The following is a 20,479-nucleotide window of genomic DNA, read 5'->3' on the forward strand; positions in this document are numbered from 1 at the left end:
AAGGAAGGAGGAAAACCGGAAGATGTACTTGCACCTGCTTGTGGTTACATACAGAAACTCTACAGCGTTCATTCCCAAGGGGGCCAAAATCCATTCTTAGTGAAAAAGTCTTACATGTTATGATAGGGGCACCGCAAAGGGCCACCGAGCATAACCAGATATACGGCGTCTCCGTGGGACTGACATTTCATGGGGGTGCTGATAGGAAGGAACTGTGAAAGGATCCTGGCCGGAGAGGGTGCTGCTGATGAAAACAGGGCTGATAAAGGCTGTTCTAGAAGGTTGGAGAGGAGGCAGGGAAGAAGTGGGAGCAAGACCGTGCTATGCTGGATGCACCTTTTCCCAGGCTTTTATTCTGTCGAGCATGTGAACACATTCCCTACGTAAAAGATAAACCTCTTTAAACGAACTTTCAAGGAGAATGCTGACCGAGGACCTCAAGTCGGGGCCTGGACTCCGTTGGTGCCCACCGAAGGCGGCCACGTGAGTCAGACTTGGCTTTGGTTCTGGTGAATGGCACAGCCCCACTCTGCGACGGAAGCAGCAGGCCCTCCTTGGCCTCTGGGCCGCGCGGCCAGGCAACCACTCTGTTTGGTTTTCATCAGAAGAGAGGACGCCTGTGTCTCACCCAGCCCTCCCGGGGCCAATGTGGCGGCCGGGCACGCGGGCCACTCCCGGCAGCACCAGGCCATCCGTGGGCTTTGCACGCCTCTCCCAACAGGAGCGGCTTTGTCACAGGCTTGCCGTGGGCACTGGGCAGCCCCAGTAAAGATTCCTGACCTGCTGAACAAAGCTGTGCCAGTCACCCTTGGCTCCTTTCTCCCTTCCTGCGCGTCCCTCTGTCCTTTCTTCCCTGGCCTGTTTCTCACGCACTGGCATGTCCGGCTTCTGGGTAAAGAGCCTTTGAAAAGGACTCCTTTGGCCCCTCTGCCAATAAAACAACCAGCAAAACTTGGGCCACTGGTCCGTGCTCTGCTGTGGGGGGGGGGGGGGGGCCGACAACGCAGGGGCCATGCTCACCGGCCTCCCGGGCGGTCCCCGGGAGGGAGGCACCATCTCACACAGACAAACATCCCCAGGTCCCCAGAAGGGAGCTTGGGTTGGGACCCCTGAGCCCACGCCCCGTGGGGAGACAGGGCTTTAAGGGTCCTCCTCTCCAAAGACCGAAACGGCCCACGTTTCATTCTCCTCCACAAATACACTTTTAAGAAATGTAAACCACATTCTCCAAGAAGCCCACTAAGCTCACAAACAGAAACGGCAGCTAACATTTACCGACAGTTACTCCGTACCAAGCTACCCGTTCTAGGCACGTGACATATACCCGCGCAATTCTCTCTGCGCGGCCCCCGCGAGGGAGGAGCACGAGGGAGGAGTGCGGATCATCTCCACTCCACAGAGAGGGAAGCGGAGACACCAGCCCAAGGTTCACAAGTGAGTGAGACACCTCGAGCCAGGGTCTCCTGTCCTACGGAGTCACGCTGAGCAAATATCGACAGCCGTGAACAAGGCAAAGGGGAAGATTAAAACAAGACCAAACAAGGAAGACGGAAGGCAGGAGGGCGGGCCGCCTACCGCACCGCACAGTTTATGCAGTGGGCTGCAAGTCTGCCTGCCGGCCCAAAGCAACCACCTCCACGGAGAAGTCCACGTGGTGTGGTCAGCTCTTCCCAGTGTGCCCCAGGGGCTCGGCCCAGGGTAGCCGGGAAGGTACCCGCTGCCACCGTGAGACCAGCAATGCTCACTTCCCCCACCATGTCTGTCTTTTTTTTTTTTTTTTTTAATTTATTTTTGAGAGAGAGAGAGACAGAGCATGAGGGGGGGAGGGGCAGAGAGAGAGAGAGGGAGACACAGAATCCGAAACAGGCTCCAGGCTCCCAGCTGTCAGCACAGAGCCCGACGCGGGGCCCGAACCCTCGGACCGCGAGATCATGACCTGAGCCGAAGTCGGAAGCCTGACCCACTGAACCGCCCAGCAACCTCCCCCCACCTGCCCAACCCCAGCCACGTCCTTCCCTGGGCAGGGAGGGAGCTGCCAGCTGGGGAAGTGAAATTCGGGACTAGCTGGGCCCTGGGGTGAACAGAACATCTACACTATTTCTTTGCTGCCTGAAAACCAGTCACAGATCAGTGCCTTCTCTAGGGCTTTTCCTGCTTGCTTTTTCACGTAAATTACTCCTGTCAAACAAACAAGAACAAAAGACCAAAGTGGCCACAATACAGGCAAGCCTGGAGAAGGCACCCGCAGAAACTGGAGGGGAAGCAGAGCCACGATGCCCATCAGGACTATGGTCAGCGGAGCGACTGTCCGTGGCGGAGCGTCTTTCGAGAGCCTTACGACCTTGGCTGGCAACTCCAAGTTCAGACCCAAATGCATCTTTGGCAGGTGGAGTAGTCGAGCAAGGGGTATCGTTTTCACGAGTGAGAAAACAGAGGTCCGGAGAGCTTCAGTGGCTGACACCCAGCCAGCTTGCTGCGCCCTGGGTCTGCGGCCCAGACACGCCATCGCCAGGCACGTTCGCCGGAAGCGAGGCCGCATCCCAGGAGACGGACACTTAGACAACTGTGTGAGACACCCGCGCCCCGTTGTGGGCGCGTGAAGCGATACAACCACTCAGGAAAACTGTCTGGCAAGGGCTCCACTCCTCACCTTATGTGTGGGCACCGAGGGAAGAATTCAAGAACGTTCGCAGAAGTTTCATCCCTAAGACCGGAAACAACCTAAATGTCCACCGGCAGAAACGTGGGTGCAGAGACTACAGGACGTTCCCTCAACGTCCAACGTCCCCTCAATAGTCCACGACAATGACACGGATGAGCCCCACCTACCCCCAACAGCAGCTCTGGATCTCACGGGCCGGTGGCTGATGCAAAGAAGCCAGGCACAAAGGGGCACCCCGTGTGACTTCTTTTTACACAGAAAGTCAAAACCAGTCTCTGGGGTTAGGAGGCAGGACAGGACATAGGAGGTGGAGGGGACACAGGAGGGCGACACCCAGGGGCTTCTGGGGTGCTAACATGATTCCATGCCAGGCATGGTCCAGGTGGTAGTCACGTGGGTGGCCCAGCTGGTGACGTTCAAAGTACGCTACTGATTTCCGCACGTGCCTATATGTCAATGGGTAAACATGTAGAGAGATACTCCAATCCATTCAATGTATTTCAATAAATGATTTTTGAAAACAGTTCACGTGAAGAACGGAGAAGTAGATTCAAAACCAGACTGCTCTGTGCCCTTTCTACGGAGAGAAACACAAACGTGAACGCAACACCAGCTGTCGTTCCCTCAAGTCACGGACAGGGGCTCCAGGGTCACCGAGACCACGTCCCTTCTCCCCAGGACCTTCCAGAATGGGATCGAGGATCCCCTTGGAGTCCCGAGCCTCCCCCCGTCCCTCAGTCCTCTCGTCTGTGGCTGAATGTCAAGGCTGATGGCACAGGGTCGCCACCCCGGAGCCTGCGGTGAGATGGCCCGATGACCTGAGAGCCCCCGGTTCTGCGGGGACCGTGTCATTGGCGGCACAGCTCCCCTCGCCTGGCCCGCCCAGCACAAACCCTCCCCACCTGCTGGCGGCTTACAAGGTGCAGCCGCCCACCCTTCATTCCAGCCAACGGCAGGGCAGCAAATACTGGTGAACTCATCACGTTTTGACAATTCCAGGTAGATGTTAAAGAGTCGCACGACGAAAGGACACCGAAGGCGACCTCCTATCGAATGCACCACCCCTCCATAACCCGCCTGCTGTGTGGGATTCTCGCTCTTCCCACCTGGCTTTGTTGGAAATGAAGCAAGCCCCTTGTTCACCGCCTCTCGCCTCCCTGCGGTCTGGTTTTCAAACACAGCCAGAGTGATCTTTCCAAAAGGTAGATCAGATCACACGGCACGTTGCCAAAATCCCGCCAATGCTGGCCCACTCCTCTGACCTCACAGCCGCTGCCACCTGCTGTTCCCACCTCCCCAGAGCAGCCTCTCTGCTTTCTCCGTCTGAGGGCCAACACCACCCCCATCCAGCCGCATTCCTGCTCCTAACCTCGTGCAATTTCCTCCATGGCCTTTTATCACCATCTGAGATATGCTTATTCCCTCACCTGCTAACGTCTATCTCCTTTGCCCAAAAATTACCCCACACAAGCAAGGACTTTACCTGTGTAACCAAGTTCCAGGCCAGTCAATACCCACGGGGGCAGGGAGGGAAGGAGGGTCAGGATGGCGGGGACCTTGGGAAGGAGGGAGGCTGACAGGCAGGGAGGGCTGGGAGGAGATAGGAGGAGGGAGGAAGGGAAGGAGGGAAGAATTCATTCGCTGCTGTGGATTTCCAGGTAAAACCAGGGACTTCCGAACAAGGAACTGGGTACGGAAGCACCAAGACGACAGAGAAAAAAACAAGGGAGGGTGTGTGCAAAGCATCCGTTTCAGAACGAACTAAGAGAAAGCGCCTGGTTCGGGGGGAGGAGCACAGGGAGAGGGAGGAGCACGGGTGCGTGTTGCCCTGGAATTTCACTTCTTTTGCCAGTTCAAAATGAGACTTTTTGAAAAGGTCTCAAGTGCTCGGAGTGGGGAAAGCAGGAGCCGCGTTTCGGAGTTCCAAGAAGGGGGGGGGGGGCCCAGACAGACTGTCTATGCACAGGAATGTAGCGTGAGAAGGGGAGGGATGAAAAGAGGACACGACATGACACAGCCAGGTGAGACGCCCAGACAAGACGCTCGGGGTCATTCACGGAGGGTCAGGCGAAGGTAACCCCACGCCGGGGCTTCCAGGGGCGTGGCCAGCTTCAAAGATGACCCCTCTGCCTTTGGACCCGAGTCCTTCTCTACCTTGAGGAACCCTGCCCTGACCCTCAAAGCACTGAACTCCAGCTCTCACCAAGTTTCCAAGGAAAGTGTGCTCCACCAAAACCCCAAGGCAAATGAGAGGCACGTGAGAAATCCCGGGAGCACATGCCATCACGGTGCGTGCAGTCAGGTATGTGTTTGGGGGGAAGGTGACCCTTTGAGTCATCGGCGACAAGGACAGAAAAGGAGCTTCCAAACCTAGGATGTCTCCCAACTGGACTAAAGAAATGACCCAGGGGTTCCGGTCCGCCTGTCAGAAATAAACGTAAAATCAACCGAGAAGTCTGAGTCCCACACCCACAAAGCCAACCGTGGAGCCCGGAATGATCTGTTGGAGGGGTCTGAAGTCTCAACTGGTTAGGAGACAAAACGGCACGCAGTTCTTCCTGGGAGCAACAGCGGTGGGGCTGTTTGGGGCTGACACTGGGCACAACTGGCCACACGGGGGCCTTCGCCCTGGAGGGCTGGCTGTGGGTTCCACACAGCCTTTGGGACAATGCCGCTCAAGCACTGAACATCTCACCAGCAGCCACCTGGCGGCCTTTTGGGAGCCACCCAGGTAGAAATTATTCTATTGCCCTGTCATGCTCTGATCCCACGCCAAGCCAAAGAATTCAGAAGCATGAATGCAGGCATATGGGATGGAGCAGTGCTGAGCTTCTGAACTCTGAAATTCCTTCATGTTACTTTCCCAGAATGTCGGGGGATGGGGGTCCCAGGCCTGCCATGTTGCACAACTCCAGACGTTCCAGTCACAGACAGTATAATAAAATGTAATATGAACAGCACGCCCTGGGGTTGCACGCTCTCTTATCTGTGAGAAACTCTGGGAAGTACCTTTGCCTTAGAGATTTACAATGTCCATCAGTGCAGTAAAGGCTCTGTGAAGTCCTGCAGTAGACAAGTTAAACAAACAAACAAAAAAACCTGGCTTTACAGAATTTTTTCAACTTTTTAAGCTTCAGAATCCTCATTTCAGAGAATATCTCCTAAAATCCTATGGGATTGGGCTTGTGCAGAAAGTACTTAAGAAAAGTCTCCATCAGGAGAAGCAATTTCAGCACACTCAGCTCTCTGAGATATCCTTAAAGCTGACTCATGTTACTAACCTGCCAAGAGCTCACTTTCACCATGACTTTGAACCTGCCTGTGTTCAGAAAGGCACTTAGGAGGCCCTAAAGGGTCTCTGCTCTCAGCTGCTTTGTCTGTAACACAGACTTCTGTGAAAGCAGGAAGCATCTGTGTGGGTCTGGGGCCACGATGGACCCTTGAGGGGGAATCATGACCACCTTGATACTGATAGGTCCCCAAGAGCCAGGCCACGGACTAACTCACGGTCTCTAACAGAGATCTTCATGGTTCGTCTGTCACGTGGTATGATGGGCAGACGGGAGGGGCCGGCACATTCCTAGCTCTGGGAGACTAAACCTACACCAGACACAGAGTCAGTTGGGGAAAGTTACCTGTGCCTGCTCAGGCATCATTTATTTATAAAGCACCTCACCCCTGATACATACCCCAAGCGCATGCGTGGAGAGAGGTCTGGTTACAGCTTTTGCTTACCCGCTCGCATTAGGCATTCTGCACGAACTGGGTTTTCTATGTGATAAACCCCTTTCAAATAAGCACCCGAATTTTATCTTAACCACTTGGGGTGTAAACTGTTCAAGGACAGATTGCACATGGGTCTCCTTTTGAAAACCGAGCACAGTGACTCTAAGTCAACCTGTGTTTGATTATTCAGGATTAGACAGATCAATTATTAACACAGCAACACCCTGAGGTCAGCCTTGCCAGGCACGTGGCTTTACACTAAGTGGCCCTGGACATCTTTGCTTGATGTGTTTGGGGGGGAAGTTCTTGATCAATAGTGTTACTAGAGAGAGGACGTAGAAACTATGAGAAGTCCCAGAACCAGATCCCCCAGATCCCCCAGACTGTCGAAGCTTTGCATAAAATAAAAGCCAACGGTCTCTGAGTAAGCACCAGAGAATTCCTGCCAAGAAAGAGGCTGATACTTACTACCTGGTTTTTATGATAACCGCTGTGGCCATTTTGAAGCTTTCTGCCTGATTTCCTACAGCTTGGCTGCGTTCCTGAGAGTAAATTTTCCTAAATAATTGAGGCTTCGGGGTATATCAGGGGATGTGGATGGCGGCCAGGGGTATAGGTTTTCTTTCTACTAAGAAACTCACACCGCCCGTCTTCTTTCCTCTGGCGCCCCCCCCCCCCCCCCCCCGGGGGGGGGCTGTGCCCCACCCCCGCCCTCTCTGTCCTCATCCCAGGTGAGTCCCTAGCACAACCAGCCCCTCGTCCCTGAGATCACAGATCACCATCACACACACTCGGCCACTCTGCCGTGACTACCCTCCAGCTGTGGCCCCCGCCCCCCCCCCCCCCCCCAACAAACTTGGGCACCTACAGACTCACACAAAGCCTCCCTGCCTCTTTTCCTTTGGCCCAACCACCCCAGCAGCCCGGCTACCACAACGGAAGCCCACTGTTTCCCTCCTGTCAATGCACGTCTCTGTTCCTCTGGCACATGGCACAGATGTGCCCGGAGCCTGCCTGCAAGCCCCCCATTCATGTGCCACTTTTCAGTGAGCTCGCTCCCTCCCTTTCCCCGCTCCCCTCCCCCAAATACACAAAAGAGGGCTATAAAGCAGGACTTTTTTTTTTTTTCTCCACGGGAATAAAAGGTTAGCCTTCCTTCCTTTCTGCTTGTCTATTCTTGGCCTAAACTCGGCAATGGAAAGAGAGTGGAAGCGGTCAAGCTACCCCAGTTCATGACCCAGGGGACACTCCTTTGGCCAGAATTGCCCTCATGTGCTCTTTCTGTTGCAGTGGTTGTAGCGAAACATCTAAAACGCCAAGCAGCCACCCCAAAAGTCCTGCTGGGTGAGCGAGGCATTAAAGGTTATCTTACTCAACCCCCTTCAACGGAAGAGGAGGACACGGAGGCCCGAAGGGGTGGAGGAAGATACCCAGACCACACAGAGAACTTGCTGGGCGTGGGGGATGCTCTGGGGCCCCGTCCTTACGGGCGACGAGAAAAACAAAGCATCTTACCGTCGTCCAAGTAGGTCTGGTCCAAATTCTGCTCCTGCTTAATTGTCACTCCTGCGGGTAATACTTCCTTTTGGTCACTGACCGGGGGTCCGTTTTTGGCGGCTCTTTGGCTGGTGGCATTCTGCTGCTGAATGACCGTGGGGTAGGACCCCGGGCTCAGCCTCTGACCTTGACTGGCGGGGGGCGGGCCGGGCCTGGCGGTGCCGGGCGCGAAATTCTCGCAGTACATGATGTGCTGGAATTCCTGGTGGCCACCGCAGCGCAGCTGCTGGCCGGTGGGCGAGTAGTGGATCACCGGTGAGGCCTGCTGGTTGGCCGGAGAGGAGTGCAGCAGGCTGGAGCTCTGGCCCTGGGAGCCGGCGTGCACCAGCACGGAGCGGTGGGCGTCCGCCAGGGACAGGGGGGCGGCCATGAGGGCCGGCTGCTGGTAGCCCAGCAGACTGGGGCTCAGGCTCTTGCTCCGCTGGTAGAGGACGGCCGCTGGGTTCTGCTGCTGGTAGCGGGCGTCGGGGGACGAGAGCCCCGAGCGGAACTGTTGGCAGGGCGCCATGGTGGCCACGAGGCAGGAGGGGGACTCAGCCACCATCGGGTGCTGCGGGTAGTAAGGCTGGCTCCCCAGGCCCCCGTGGGCCGGGCTGCAGATCAAGGTGGGGTCGTATTCGTCGGTGGGCTCCGTCTTGATGGCTGGGACTGGGCGAGAGAGAAGCACAGGGGGCGGGCCTTCTTAGTGAGCCACAGGGGTGCAATGGGGGGGGGGGCGGTTAGTGGACTGCGGCTGGGGACGCGGCCTTGGGCGGCCACGTCGGTGGGAGCAGACCCTTGGGCTCTGTCATTTATTAGCCTCGGACAAGAGCCTCCCTGTGTACCTGTCTCAGAAGCCCGAAATTTTACCGAGCGATGAGAGTCGCAAGGCGGCTGGCAGGTGCGTCTCAGCCCCAGGGTGTTTGCAGGCTCTTCCCCCGGGGCAGAGCTCAGGGACGAAGGCTCAACGTTACAGTCCCCTCCAGCCCCCTCCTCCACCTTCTCTCGCAGTTCACACCGCCTTTCCCTGCTTGTCGTCCTCGGAAACGTGTCTCACCTGGAATACTCTGTGTCTTTCATGTGCCATTGTTAGCTGAACCACCCCCACTCCAGACTGTCAGCTCCCCAAACGGAGGATTTTTTTGGTCTGCTTTGTTCAATGCTGCGTCCCTAGCACCGACAACGATGCCTTGCACTCCACCGACACTCAAGATATTTTCTGGAAACAGGAATGACTGGGCAGTGGGGTGGGGTCCGGGAAAGAAAACCTGCTGGCCTGAGCCTCAGTTTCCCCATCGGTCCCAGTAACCAGCGGGGAAGGTGAACTGAGACGTGTGGAAAGTACTTAGCACAGTGGCCGGTATACAGTAGGTGCTCAAGGCTTACTGTTGTCGCTATTATCGTCTTACCACCATTGGTATTGTGGCAGTTCCTGTCCCTCTCCCTCCCTAGGGCGGTCACCGGAACTTGTGCTTCTCCAGAATCCTTTACTAAAGCACTGCCAGCCCCAGGAGCTGAGGAACCAGTCCCCTCCCTGGATCGAATGAAGTGGTGACAGGACTGTCCTCAAGGGGGGGACCCGTCAGGTGTCAGGGAGCAGGGCAGCAAGGAGGTTCTGGAGCTAGAGCAAACAGCAGCAAACCAGGAATCGTCTCCCAAGGTGCCCTTCGAAGACGTGCGCTTCAGCCCCTGGCCAACCTGGGGGATTGAATTCTCGCTCAGGCCATGCTCGGACAGGCGGGTGCCAACGCCAGGCCCAGGGAGGCCTCCTGACCACAAGCACGAGGTGGGAAAGGCCGCAGAACACAACGGAAAACCTCTCTGCCAACAAGGATCATTGAACTGAGGTCTAGAACCTCCCCAGAGATCCCCCCGCCCCCCCCAGTTTGGGGGCCCTGAAGGCCACGGCCACTGGCTGCATGTCAAGTCAGTCCTGGGACGGTCCAATGGCCAAAGGGGCCATGGAAACCGGTGGACACGCTCCACCGAAGCCAAGCCCCGCCAAGCCTGGGCTGCTGGGACAGCCCCCTTGGTCTGATGCTTCCAGCAGCCCAGAGGCTCCGTGTGAAACTGCCACAGGATGGAAGTTATACCCTGGGCGACAGTCTCCCAATCCCGGAAAGGTGGCTAATAGGTCTGGGGCAGCCTTGGGAGGCATGCAGGCCATTTCTGCAGCCCTGGTTATAATCTGCCGTGTCAATAATATCCATATGACCCACTCTCTGAATCTCCTGTGATCAGTATTATCCTTTATCGGAATCCCCCATTTGAACATGAGCTCCAACGAGGGTGGGGCTTGTTACGTTTTGTTCATGACGGTGTCTCCAAGCCAACCACAGTGTGGGGCCCTTGGATATTTTCTGGACAAACGAATGAATGCAACATGGCCCTTGTCACTTGTCTTCTGACAGTGGTGCTTTGTGGGAATGAGACGTCCTGGCCGGCTGTCCACCCAGGAGCTCTAGGTGGCCACGGGTGACCACTTACTGTCAAGATTCTGCAGGTTTCCGGCCACGTTCGCTTACCCAATCATGATCAGATCTAAGACACGGACAGGGGGTGCCAGCTTTGCACCCTTCTGTTGAACAAGTCCCCACGTGCCTCTCTCCTACTCTGCCCTCCCGAAGAAAAACATTCACAGTAACATTTGTTAAGGTCATTCATACCCGCTTACCGTGCGCCGTGCTGAGCGCTTCACGTGCATTTGACTTCTGTAAATCTTATAAGGAAGGTGCCACTTGACAGATGAGGAAATGGAGGCTCAGAGAGGTTGAGCCACCTGCCCAAGGTCAACCAGCTGAAAGCAGACCTCGTGTGTCCTTACCGCACGCCCGTGCTGCCTTTCACCACCAAAGGGGCCTTCGGAGAAGATTCCTTACCTGGGTGGTAAGTAAAGTGCTGAGGTTGACTCCGTTTTCTTTTCCCATTGATGACGTAGAAGTTGACCTTCACCGATGCACGGATGTGCTTGTTTCGATACTCAGGGATCTCAACAAAAAGCATGTTCTGGAAGGAAGGAGCCACCGTTAACTGCAACAGTGTCTAAATTCCTACACAAGGCCCCAAGCACATCAAGCCAGCCCATCTTACAGGAGTCAAGACACTCTGTACGTTTGCAGGCGAAACGCTCTTTAAGGGGAACTGGACTCTTTAGCTGCAGCAAAGAAAGGGTTGCCACTTACTGTATCCAAGTGCATTATGATGTCACAGTTACAAATCAGGGGGTCTGGTGCTCGATAAATTGCTCGATTTGTTTCTCAATTCAGTACCTACTGAGTGCCCGTTAGGTCCAAAGCACTGGGGCTTTGATGAAGGAGGGGGAAGAGAGAGAAGGAAAGAGAGCACGAGGGAGGCGGGAGGGAACACAGGGTGTTCAGTCGTCTCGTCCATGTGCTTACAGGCTGGCTCTTGTCTTTATCCACCGTGGCTTCCATTTCCCAAATTTGCTGCCCATCTGGAAAGAGTTCAAAAAGACACACTTTGAAGGAACTACTAGAAGCCAAAGATTTAAGACCAAAACTCGTCACGCCTTATATTTATCTTGGTGTATGTGTCATATCATTTCAGCAAGGGACATCCGTGTGTTTGCGGTAGGCATGTCTAGTTGAACATACGTGGCTTATGTCCATGTGCGTATGTTTCTTTTTCCAAATGGAACACATGCTGACAGTAGAAAACTGGGCAACAGTAGAAAACAAGAAAAAGAACGGAAATCGCCCATCATCCCAGTGCCGTTATCTTCCCTGTGTTTGAATGTCTGTGTATCTTTCTTTAAAACAGAGATAGCACTGTATGCTTTGTGCAACCACAGGCTGTTTCCAAAATGTCCCACACGCCAAGACGGTCACAGAACACTGACTGCCCCAGACATGCCTTCTTGATCGTCTGGGAACACAGGTGGCTCGCATATTCTGTCTCAAACAATGTCCTGGCTTGAGAAACCTGGGACAGGGGGGACAGGCGCCCACCCCCCCCCCCCCCCGCACTCTGCAGTCAACAGCCTACATTTCAACGTGACTCATTATAATCATCGATGAGAGGTCTTTCTCAGGAGTGAGCTCTCTTTCCCTGGAGAAGAAGACTAGCTCCCCAGTTTGGGGCCAACAACTTGGGCCAAACAAAACTCTGCATCCGCAAATAACAGATTTCTTTTTCTGACCACCTACATTGGCCATTGGGCAGTTTTCGACGGAAACAAATCATTTCCACAAGTGTTTCCAGGGTGTTTTGTGGAACGCTGGCTCTGAAGAATATTAAATGGGTTTATGAGGACCAGAAACAAATTCTAAAGCTAATAAGCATTTGGAAAATGCTGAGTCAATGTCAAATGGGTTTCTTTACTGCAGGACTTTTCAGAGCCTTTAATCTGCTCGTGTGCAGTGTAACTCTCCGAGGTGGGCTGGAGTAAGTACCACGTCCCGACATTTGGCCACGGAAGCCCTCTCCCCTGTTTTAAGCACAACTGTTAACATCTTCTGTGACAGATTAGATTTGAATCCATAATGTCTCGGCTCTCAAGGTTTGCCCAAAGAAATGTGGTTTCTAAGCATTATTTGAACTTCCTCGTATAGAACATATTTCCCAAAATACTAATTAATAAGGTCCTGTGATTGCTACCCAAGCCGACGCAATGTAGATAATCTTAACAACATGTAGACAACGAACTAGCTGGAGCCTTCTGTAACCATGAAGTCTGCAAGTCTTGACCTTACGATTCTAGTAGATGCAACTCCTGAAATGATTAAGGGAGACATGGCTTTATGTCAAAAAGGGAACAGGAAGAGGCAATCAACGTACCAACTCCCACCATGACGGGAGGGACCAAGTTAGAGTTGCTGCCGTCTCCCCAACACCCGAGACATCGCAGTGCCCGTGAACATCTCATGTCTGAGCATTCCAAAGTGGCGGTAGCTAGCATCAGCCACCGCTCAAAAGCAAGCAAGAAAGGACAGATGGACGGATGTCAAGGAATTTGAAGTTAGGTCATCAAGACAGGGCACTTTCCTGGGGAAAAGCCCGGGAGAGAACTAGACAGAAAAAAATTCTTATCCCTTTAGCAAAGACAGGTCAAAGATCATCCGCCAGAGAACTATGTCCCTCCCAACGGTGGTTATAAACGGGGCGTGGTCCTTGTCAAAAGTGCATTCTTGGGGCGCCCGGGGGGCTCAGTCAGTTAAGCGCCCGACTCTTGATTTAGGATCAGGTCGCGATCCCACCGTTCGTGAGATCGAGCCCTGCGTGGGGCTCTGAGCCGACAGCACAAAGCCTGCTTGGGATTCTCTCCCCCCTCTCTCCCTCTCTCTCTCTCTCTCCCTCTCTTTCAAAAATAAATAAACATTTAGGGGCGCCTGGGTGGCGCAGTCGGTTAAGCGTCCGACTTCAGCCAGGTCACGATCTCGCGGTCCGTGAGTTCGAGCCCCACGTCGGGCTCTGGGCTGATGGCTCAGAGCCTGGAGCCTGTTTCTGATTCTGTGTCTCCCTCTCTCTCTCTGCCCCTCCCCCGTTCATGCTCTGTCTCTCTCTGTCCCAAAAATAAATAAACGTTGGAAAAAAAAATTCAAAAATAAATAAACATTTAAAAAAAAAGAACGTTCTTGTTGACTAACTGCAATGTGAGCTCAAAGTCAGAAGATTAAATAACAAACTAACGGAGGGAACGAACAATAATGTGTTGATGCTCTAGCCTCTCGTTGGCTGAGTTGAGTTCTATCACCAATAATCTCATTTCCCTGCGTGACTCTGACCCACTTTGAAAAGGAAGGACCATTTTCAGGAGTCTCATAATTGGGAGGAAAGGGAGAAGTAGTTGGAAAAGTGATCAGGATGCACTAAGCAGGGCCTGGCAAGCCAGCTCTCTTCCCCACTCACGCCAGCAAGTGAAGGCCAAAGCACAAAATGGCAGTGCAGTGAAAGCACGTCACCAGGCAGGGGGTTCTCGTAGGGTCTCTTCTCCTGGGCCAGGGACCCAAGAGGAACAAGAGGGAGCCTTTCCCCCATCTCTGGTGGGTATACCTAATAAGTAAAACTCCACCAACTAACAGCCATAGAATTCCAGTGCACAGGTACTTGGTTGGCTGGTTTTTTTTTTTTTTTTTTTTTTAGTCTTTTTTTTTACCTTAACATTTATTCATTCTTGAGAGACAGAGATGGAGCATGAGCAGGGGAGGGATGCAGAGAGAGGGAGACCCAGAATCCGAAGCAGCCTCCAGGCTCCGAGCTGTCAGCACAGATCCCGACGCGGGGCTCGACCTCACGAACCGTGGGATCATCACGTGAGCCGGAGTTGGCCGCTCGGCCGACTGAGCCACCCAGGCTCCGCTCCAGGGCGCAGGTGCTTGGAACTACCCTTAGAAATTAGCCAGCCCCACACCATCAGGTGGGGAAAGTGAGGCCCAGGGAAGGAACGGGGGTTTGTCCAAAGGCAGGAGGTGGGCAGTCACTAAATCACAGTCTTCAAGCAAACAATGGGAGAGATGCGGTCGAGTAGAAAAGCCCCAGGTTATCAAGCGAGACAGGGTGACCAGCTTCCTGGGAGGCCGACGGAGGGTCCCATGTAGGTAAGATCTTCTAGGGTCACATCCACCACAAAGGTTCAGGCCCATCTTCTCCAACCCTGCCCCCCTCTGCTCCCCCTGGGCCTCCAGATACGGTCTGAGCAAGCGCAGCAGCCTTGAGGGTCCTGCACAACCTGCTTCGGCCTCTCCAGGCACCACTTTGACCACCCCGCCCCCAGGAGAAATGGCAGCTACTGGTTACGAGCACAATCTACATGCAAAGCACCCCCTCAAAACACCTCGCAGGTATGGACTTGTCTAACGCATACAGCAACCCCATGCCGCAGGTCTGGGGTTTTGATAGGTGAGGACACCAGGCACAGAGAGGCAAAAGCAGTGGCCCAAGGAGGCACAGCTACCGGTTGGGGAAGCCAGATTTGAGCCCAAGCAGCTGACCCTTAGAACCAGTGCTCCTTACCCCGTCGACGTGGTGTGGTTTCAGATCCCTGTGCCCAAGCAACTTCTCTGCCAGGACAGTGAAGGACACTGGGCAGGCATTCCAGGGGGCTCATGTTTCCAGAATCGGCTGCAGTCCCTCCCAGGAAAGCCAAGCCACAGCCCCCATGGCACCCCAGGCAACCCTCACCCGCTCTGTCACCATGAGGCCGTGCACCTGCCTCCCCCATTCCCTCTCCAGGACAACCTCAGATGTCGCGCCCTCCTCATCCCATCCCCCCGTGCTCAGCCATCTGTCAGCACAGCCGGAATTAAGAGAGGTGCCATAAATTACAATCACTATCCAGTATGTGCTGGGGCACAACGCCTCTTCCGAGAAGGCAGAGGTCCCTCGACAGATGCATGGCTGAACGGGATGGGGTGTATACGTCCAGCGAACGGCACCCAGCCTCGGAAAGGAAGCGAACTCCAGCACACGCAATGACGCAGACAGACCCCGGACACATAATGCTAAGTGACACAGGCCCAACCCAGAAGGACAAGTGATATAATCCCACTTGCACCAAGTACACAGAATAGGCAGATTCATAGAGACAGAGAGCAGAAGGCAGGTCTCCAGAGGCTCAGGGGGAGGGGGCGGTTATTACTTAACGGGTACAGAGTTTCTGTTTCGAAATTCCAGAATGTTCTGAAAATTGGTAGTGGTGACCGTGAGTGGTGATGGTACAATATACTGAACGTATTTAATGCCACTGAATTATATGCTTACAAATGGCTACAATCATCAATATTAGCATAACACATATTTTACCACAATTTCTGTATTTTTTAAAGAATCATTGGCCTCACCCTAGAGACCAGGCCTGTTTTGCGACCTGTCCGGTGGCTTCGAGTTTTTTTAATTAGCTGCTGCCATTTCAAACTGAGACCTCAGGGGCGCCCGGGTGGCTCAGGTGGTTGAGCATCCGACTGCAGCTCAGATCATGGTTTTGCGGTCCGTGAGTTCGAGCCCCGCATCGGGCTCAGTGCTGACAACTCGGAGCCTGGAGCCTGCTTCCGATTCTGTCTTCTTCTCTCTCTCTCTCTGCCCCTCCCCCGCTCACCCTCTCTCTCTCTCTGTCTCAAAAATAAACGAACGTTAAGAAAAAATTCAAAATGAGATTTCACCTAAAAATGCAGACTTTGCTCTTGTAAAAAAAAAAAAACAAATTCAGAAGATCTGACCATCCTGGGCGTCCTGGGCACCCACGCAGGGTATGGCCTCTTCAGACAGGGCCTCCTCCCGGCTCCCCACCCCCAACCTCTCCTTTACCTTCTATGCCCTCACCCTGAGGGCCTCTGAGAGGGACAGGAGCCGCCTCCCACACCATGGGGAGGAGGACAGTCAGCTTTCTGCAGAAGCCCCTCCACTGTGCTGTATCTGAGGTTCTCCCCCAAGACTCCACATTTTGTCCAGAAAACACCATCGCCCAAGATAGGTCAGTGTCTTTCTCTGCTGCCGTACCCCCTCACCCACCCAGAACAAGGGCTCCCCTGGCTGTCAGGACAGGAAAACACCTGGCTTTCCCTCCCCCCGGGCCCCAGGCCCCTTGCTCCAAGGACTTGGCCTTCTCTTCTCTTCAGAATCACAACCACGTGTCCAGGAGAGCCCCTGTGTGTCCACAAGCTGGGCCGCGGAGGGATGTCCCTATATGGCCACTCGCTCAAAAACCCTCCGTCCTTCCAGCCGCCTTCCTGCACTCCCAGGGGCTCTGGCTAGGGCAAACAGGACCCGCCAGGCAGCACTTGCCCTCGGAGGCTTCTGCAGCAAGATGGCCTGTGTCCTCACCCCTGGCCTGGGCAGGCCCCATGCAGCCTGGCTCTGGGCGGCAGGTCGGGAGAAAAGCCTGCTCACTCCAGTGTTTCCTGTCAAACCTTCAGCTACACGTCCGCTGTAACCCGAGCCATCCCGGGCACCTTCTGTGGCCAAAACACAGTCCTCTGTGGCACCACGGTGCTGTCCCCTTTATTCCTGCAAACCTTGAACTCCAGGGCAGACAGACCCAGCTAGCAATTCTTGCATTTTTAGGGGAAATCTCCTTTTGACGTGGCAGCACCTAATTAGAGGTTTTTTAACCTAATACCCTGCAGGCCCAGTGGCCCAATTAGCTATGTGGGCTTGGATAAGACACTCTACCTCTCTCTGCCTCTTATCCAAAATATGGGGACAATCACAGTACCTATACCTCATCGGTTTGTTCCTAGACAGACACACAGCACAGAATAAGTGTTCAACAGACATTGGTGAGCATGATTATTATGGCCGGTGGCAACGTATTATTTAAATACTGTCTTGTCACTGCGTGCATATGTTCTACACAATGTATTATTGGGGGGGAGGGGGAACCACAAGTGTATTTTAACCAGAAAATAATACACATTTCTCAGCTTGCCATTATAAATTATAAATATTCTTGCCTGCGGGCACGGGTGGAGGGAATTCACAAAGGGACAGTGCCTGTTACAGAAAGCAGGTGTGCGTGACGCCGGACTTCTTGCCTCTCAGATGGGTCTTTTCACCATTACCTAAATTTAAAATTTTTTTTTTTCAACGTTTATTTATTTTTGGGACAGAGAGAGACAGAGCATGAACGGGGGAGGGGCAGAGAGAGAGGGAGACACAGAATCGGAAACCGGCTCCAGGCTCTGAGCCATCAGCCCAGAGCCTGACGCGGGGCTCGAACTCCCGGACCGTGAGATCGTGACCTGGCTGAAGTCGGACGCTTAACCGACTGCGCCACCCAGGCGCCCCACCATTACCTAAATTTTAAAAGGGCAGAGAGCTCCCAGAAGCGAGAAACCAAAACCTGAATCATGAGCCAAACCCAAGGGCCTGGCCTCTTCCTTTTGGGCACCAGAGGGCAGCTTCGGGAGTCCAGCCTGGTTGTGCATCTCAAGTGGGATCTACCCTGGGCTCCGAAAAGACGTGTCCCCAACAGGAACTGGAAGCTGACCCTGCTGTCCTCAATTTTAGGTAGCACGTAAAAGGCACGCTCAAGGGAGCTGGTCTCTACGGGAGGGGTGTGATTTGCAAAACACCTCTTCCCCCCGCCCCCGAGTCCCCTAGCACACAAGTCCTGAGGTTTCACCAAGAGGACACAGTAATCCCATCCTCTGAATTGAGCTCCCAGGAGGCAGAGGAACACACAGTAAATGCTGGCAGGGCTCTCTCAGCCTGAGCTCACTCTCTCCAGGTTCAAGTTCAATCATTGCTATTTCCTCGCTGCGTGGCCTCTGGAGTGGTAGCTTGACCTCTCCGTGCCTCAGTGTCCTCCTAAGCACAGGGAAAGCTCATTTACCAGCTTCAAAGACTTGGCAAAATTTCCAACAGATTCTATGTAAAGTCCTTAGCAAAATGCTCAGCGCATAGTGAGGATTGCCATCATTATTATTTTAGAATTTGGTGTCTCCTAGGTCTGACCCTGGGGAGAAAGAACCGGCTGATCATCTTGACCCAAGGGTTCTGGTGGGTGTCCCGGTTCGTTGTGTCATTGTATTGCATCACAACTCTCATTGTGAAGAAATAAAATGGCCACAGAAAGTATTCATTGATAGGGGGCTGAAGCAATTATGGGCCCTCCATCCTGGGGGGGGGGGGGGGGTATCGGGTAGATTAGGTATAGGAACACCGGGCAGCACTCAGAATAAGCATGATCATATCCTCTGCCCTGGAAACGTGCCCCTGTTACGTTAAAAAGCAGGAATCGTTAAGTACTAGAGACCAGAGAATGCGTGCCCCACACTGCCCACGCGGTTACACCCCTGAGACCAGACTGGATGGACAAGCTGAGACACGCATGTCTTCTAGAACGCCATTCGAAGAACGGGGTGGAAATACACTGCGTGCATTTTTCAGTATTTCTTAAGATAGAGCTTTTCTCTTATGGACAAGTATATGGCAACTGTATGTTGACCAGCCTGTCTCCCAGGAGCCCTCTGGGGCCACCGTCTCAGACGGAAGCCAGGCATGGACCACTAACAACGAGCGAGCTCCTACCGCGGGGCAGGCCCTGAGCAGGTTGCTGGGACCGGGACATGAGCCACGCATGCCTCCCTCCTCCCCATAGGCCCACGAGAGCTCAGAAGGGAGGACCCATGGTTCTTCACCTCTCCTGGGACAGGGACCCTGCCCCCTTCCTCAGCTTCCCTCCAGGCCCACTGGCCTTCTCCATCCCCCCCCCCCCCCGGCCCCCCGCAACAACCACACTCGCTCTCCTGCGGGCCTCACTCAGACCACTTCTTCCCAGCTTTCCGGCCCCGCTCAGGAGCTCCCCCTGGACCTGTCCCCACCCTCTTTCATTTTCTGCTCCCGCCTCCCATCCTCTGACCTCATTTTCTCAGCCTGTTGGTTCTCTCTCTCTCCCCTGCTAGGCCGTGGGCTTCCGGGAGGGGTACCACACACCTGTCTTGTTCTCTGCTCCGTCCCAGCACTGCCACGTCCGGCCCGCCATGAGCGCTCGGTAAATACCAGCGGAATAAATGCACAGAGCGACCTCAGGATTCCCTAGGGCTTGGCCCACAGCCACACCGCTGGCCTCTCCAGCGAAAAGACCCCCCAAAGCGATCGCCAAGCCCTTTGCGAAGAATCCTTTTCGTGAACTGAGTGGTGGGGGGGAGGCACCCGGAATAACAGCGCAGACACGGAATCCCACACAACCAGAGCACTCGGGTCAAGATGATCGGCCAATTCTTTGTCCCCAGAGTCAGACCTAGGAGACACCAGATGCTTTCCAATCCCCCCCCCCCCCCCCGACCCAGACCCCAGGTCTGGGACCCTGGGAAACCCTGCCCAGAACAGAAGAGGCCCGAGATGACCAAGGTGGCTTCTGCTGCTCCGGGGCGAGACGAAGTGAGGACTCCGGTCCCTTGCGCAGATGTCTGGGCAAACTTCCCCGTCCTAAATTAACAGGGACTGGCAGCCAGCACGAAGAGGGCCCTTCCAAGTCTTACTCAGAGGGGAAGAGGAAAGAGAGCCAGGTTCTTTGGGCAAAGGGGTTAGGTCTAAAGAAGACTTAGCAAGACTCTGCAAGAACTAAACAAACAAGGGGTGGAGGGGGTGCCTGGTTCAATCGACGTGTCAGCCTGCGTGGTAGGCAGGCCGCTGTGCCAGAGGCACAGGACCCGGTAGCCAGTGCATCCGTGGACCGGCGGCCACTACCCTGCAGGTGGTTTAATGTCCGCTTTGCAGATGGCTCCCGGGCCCAAAGTGCCAGGAAGCTGGATGGCTGGCATCGGGTCTGGGCCGGCGTCTTAGCAGTCAGCCCGGATGAGCCACGGGCTCCTGTCAGCACTCGAAGGAGAAAGAAGGGAGCTTTCAGAAGGAAAAAAGCGAATCCGTCCTCACTCAGGCCGTGAGCACTCCACTGGGCTCGAGGCAAATGTGGAGGAAATCAGAGTGTCAGTTTGTGTTAGGAAACCACGCGTGATGCTTCCCAGTCCTGGCCCTGCGTTTTAAAAATTAGCTAAATGAAGATGGCTGAAGTCATTCCAGTCTGCTCTTTTCATGACTGCGAACGAGCAGAAAAATGTGTGCTCCCTGGGTGTGGGGGCTGAACGAGTCGAGCAG

The 20,479-nt window shown here is 54.3% G+C and overlaps 1 protein-coding gene across 8 annotated transcripts in view; it reads right to left on the bottom strand.

The window, feature by feature from the left end:
- Positions 1-20,479, bottom strand: part of NFATC2 (nuclear factor of activated T cells 2) — a 155,895-nt gene that overhangs the window by 29,669 nt on the left and 105,747 nt on the right. For all 8 annotated transcript variants that reach the window (XM_040459816.1, XM_040459813.1, XM_040459819.1 and 5 more), the window contains exons 7-9: positions 11,323-11,378; positions 10,804-10,930; positions 7,904-8,593 (exon numbers count right to left, since the gene is read on the bottom strand). In XM_040459816.1, coding sequence (XP_040315750.1) covers positions 7,904-8,593; positions 10,804-10,930; positions 11,323-11,378 — 873 coding nt within the window. The remainder of the gene's footprint in view (positions 1-7,903; positions 8,594-10,803; positions 10,931-11,322; positions 11,379-20,479) is intronic.

Source organism: Herpailurus yagouaroundi, unplaced genomic scaffold (genome assembly GCF_014898765.1).
Source record: "Herpailurus yagouaroundi ecotype Mexico unplaced genomic scaffold, PumYag 246, whole genome shotgun sequence".
NCBI classification, from domain to species: Eukaryota; Metazoa; Chordata; class Mammalia; order Carnivora; family Felidae; genus Herpailurus; species Herpailurus yagouaroundi.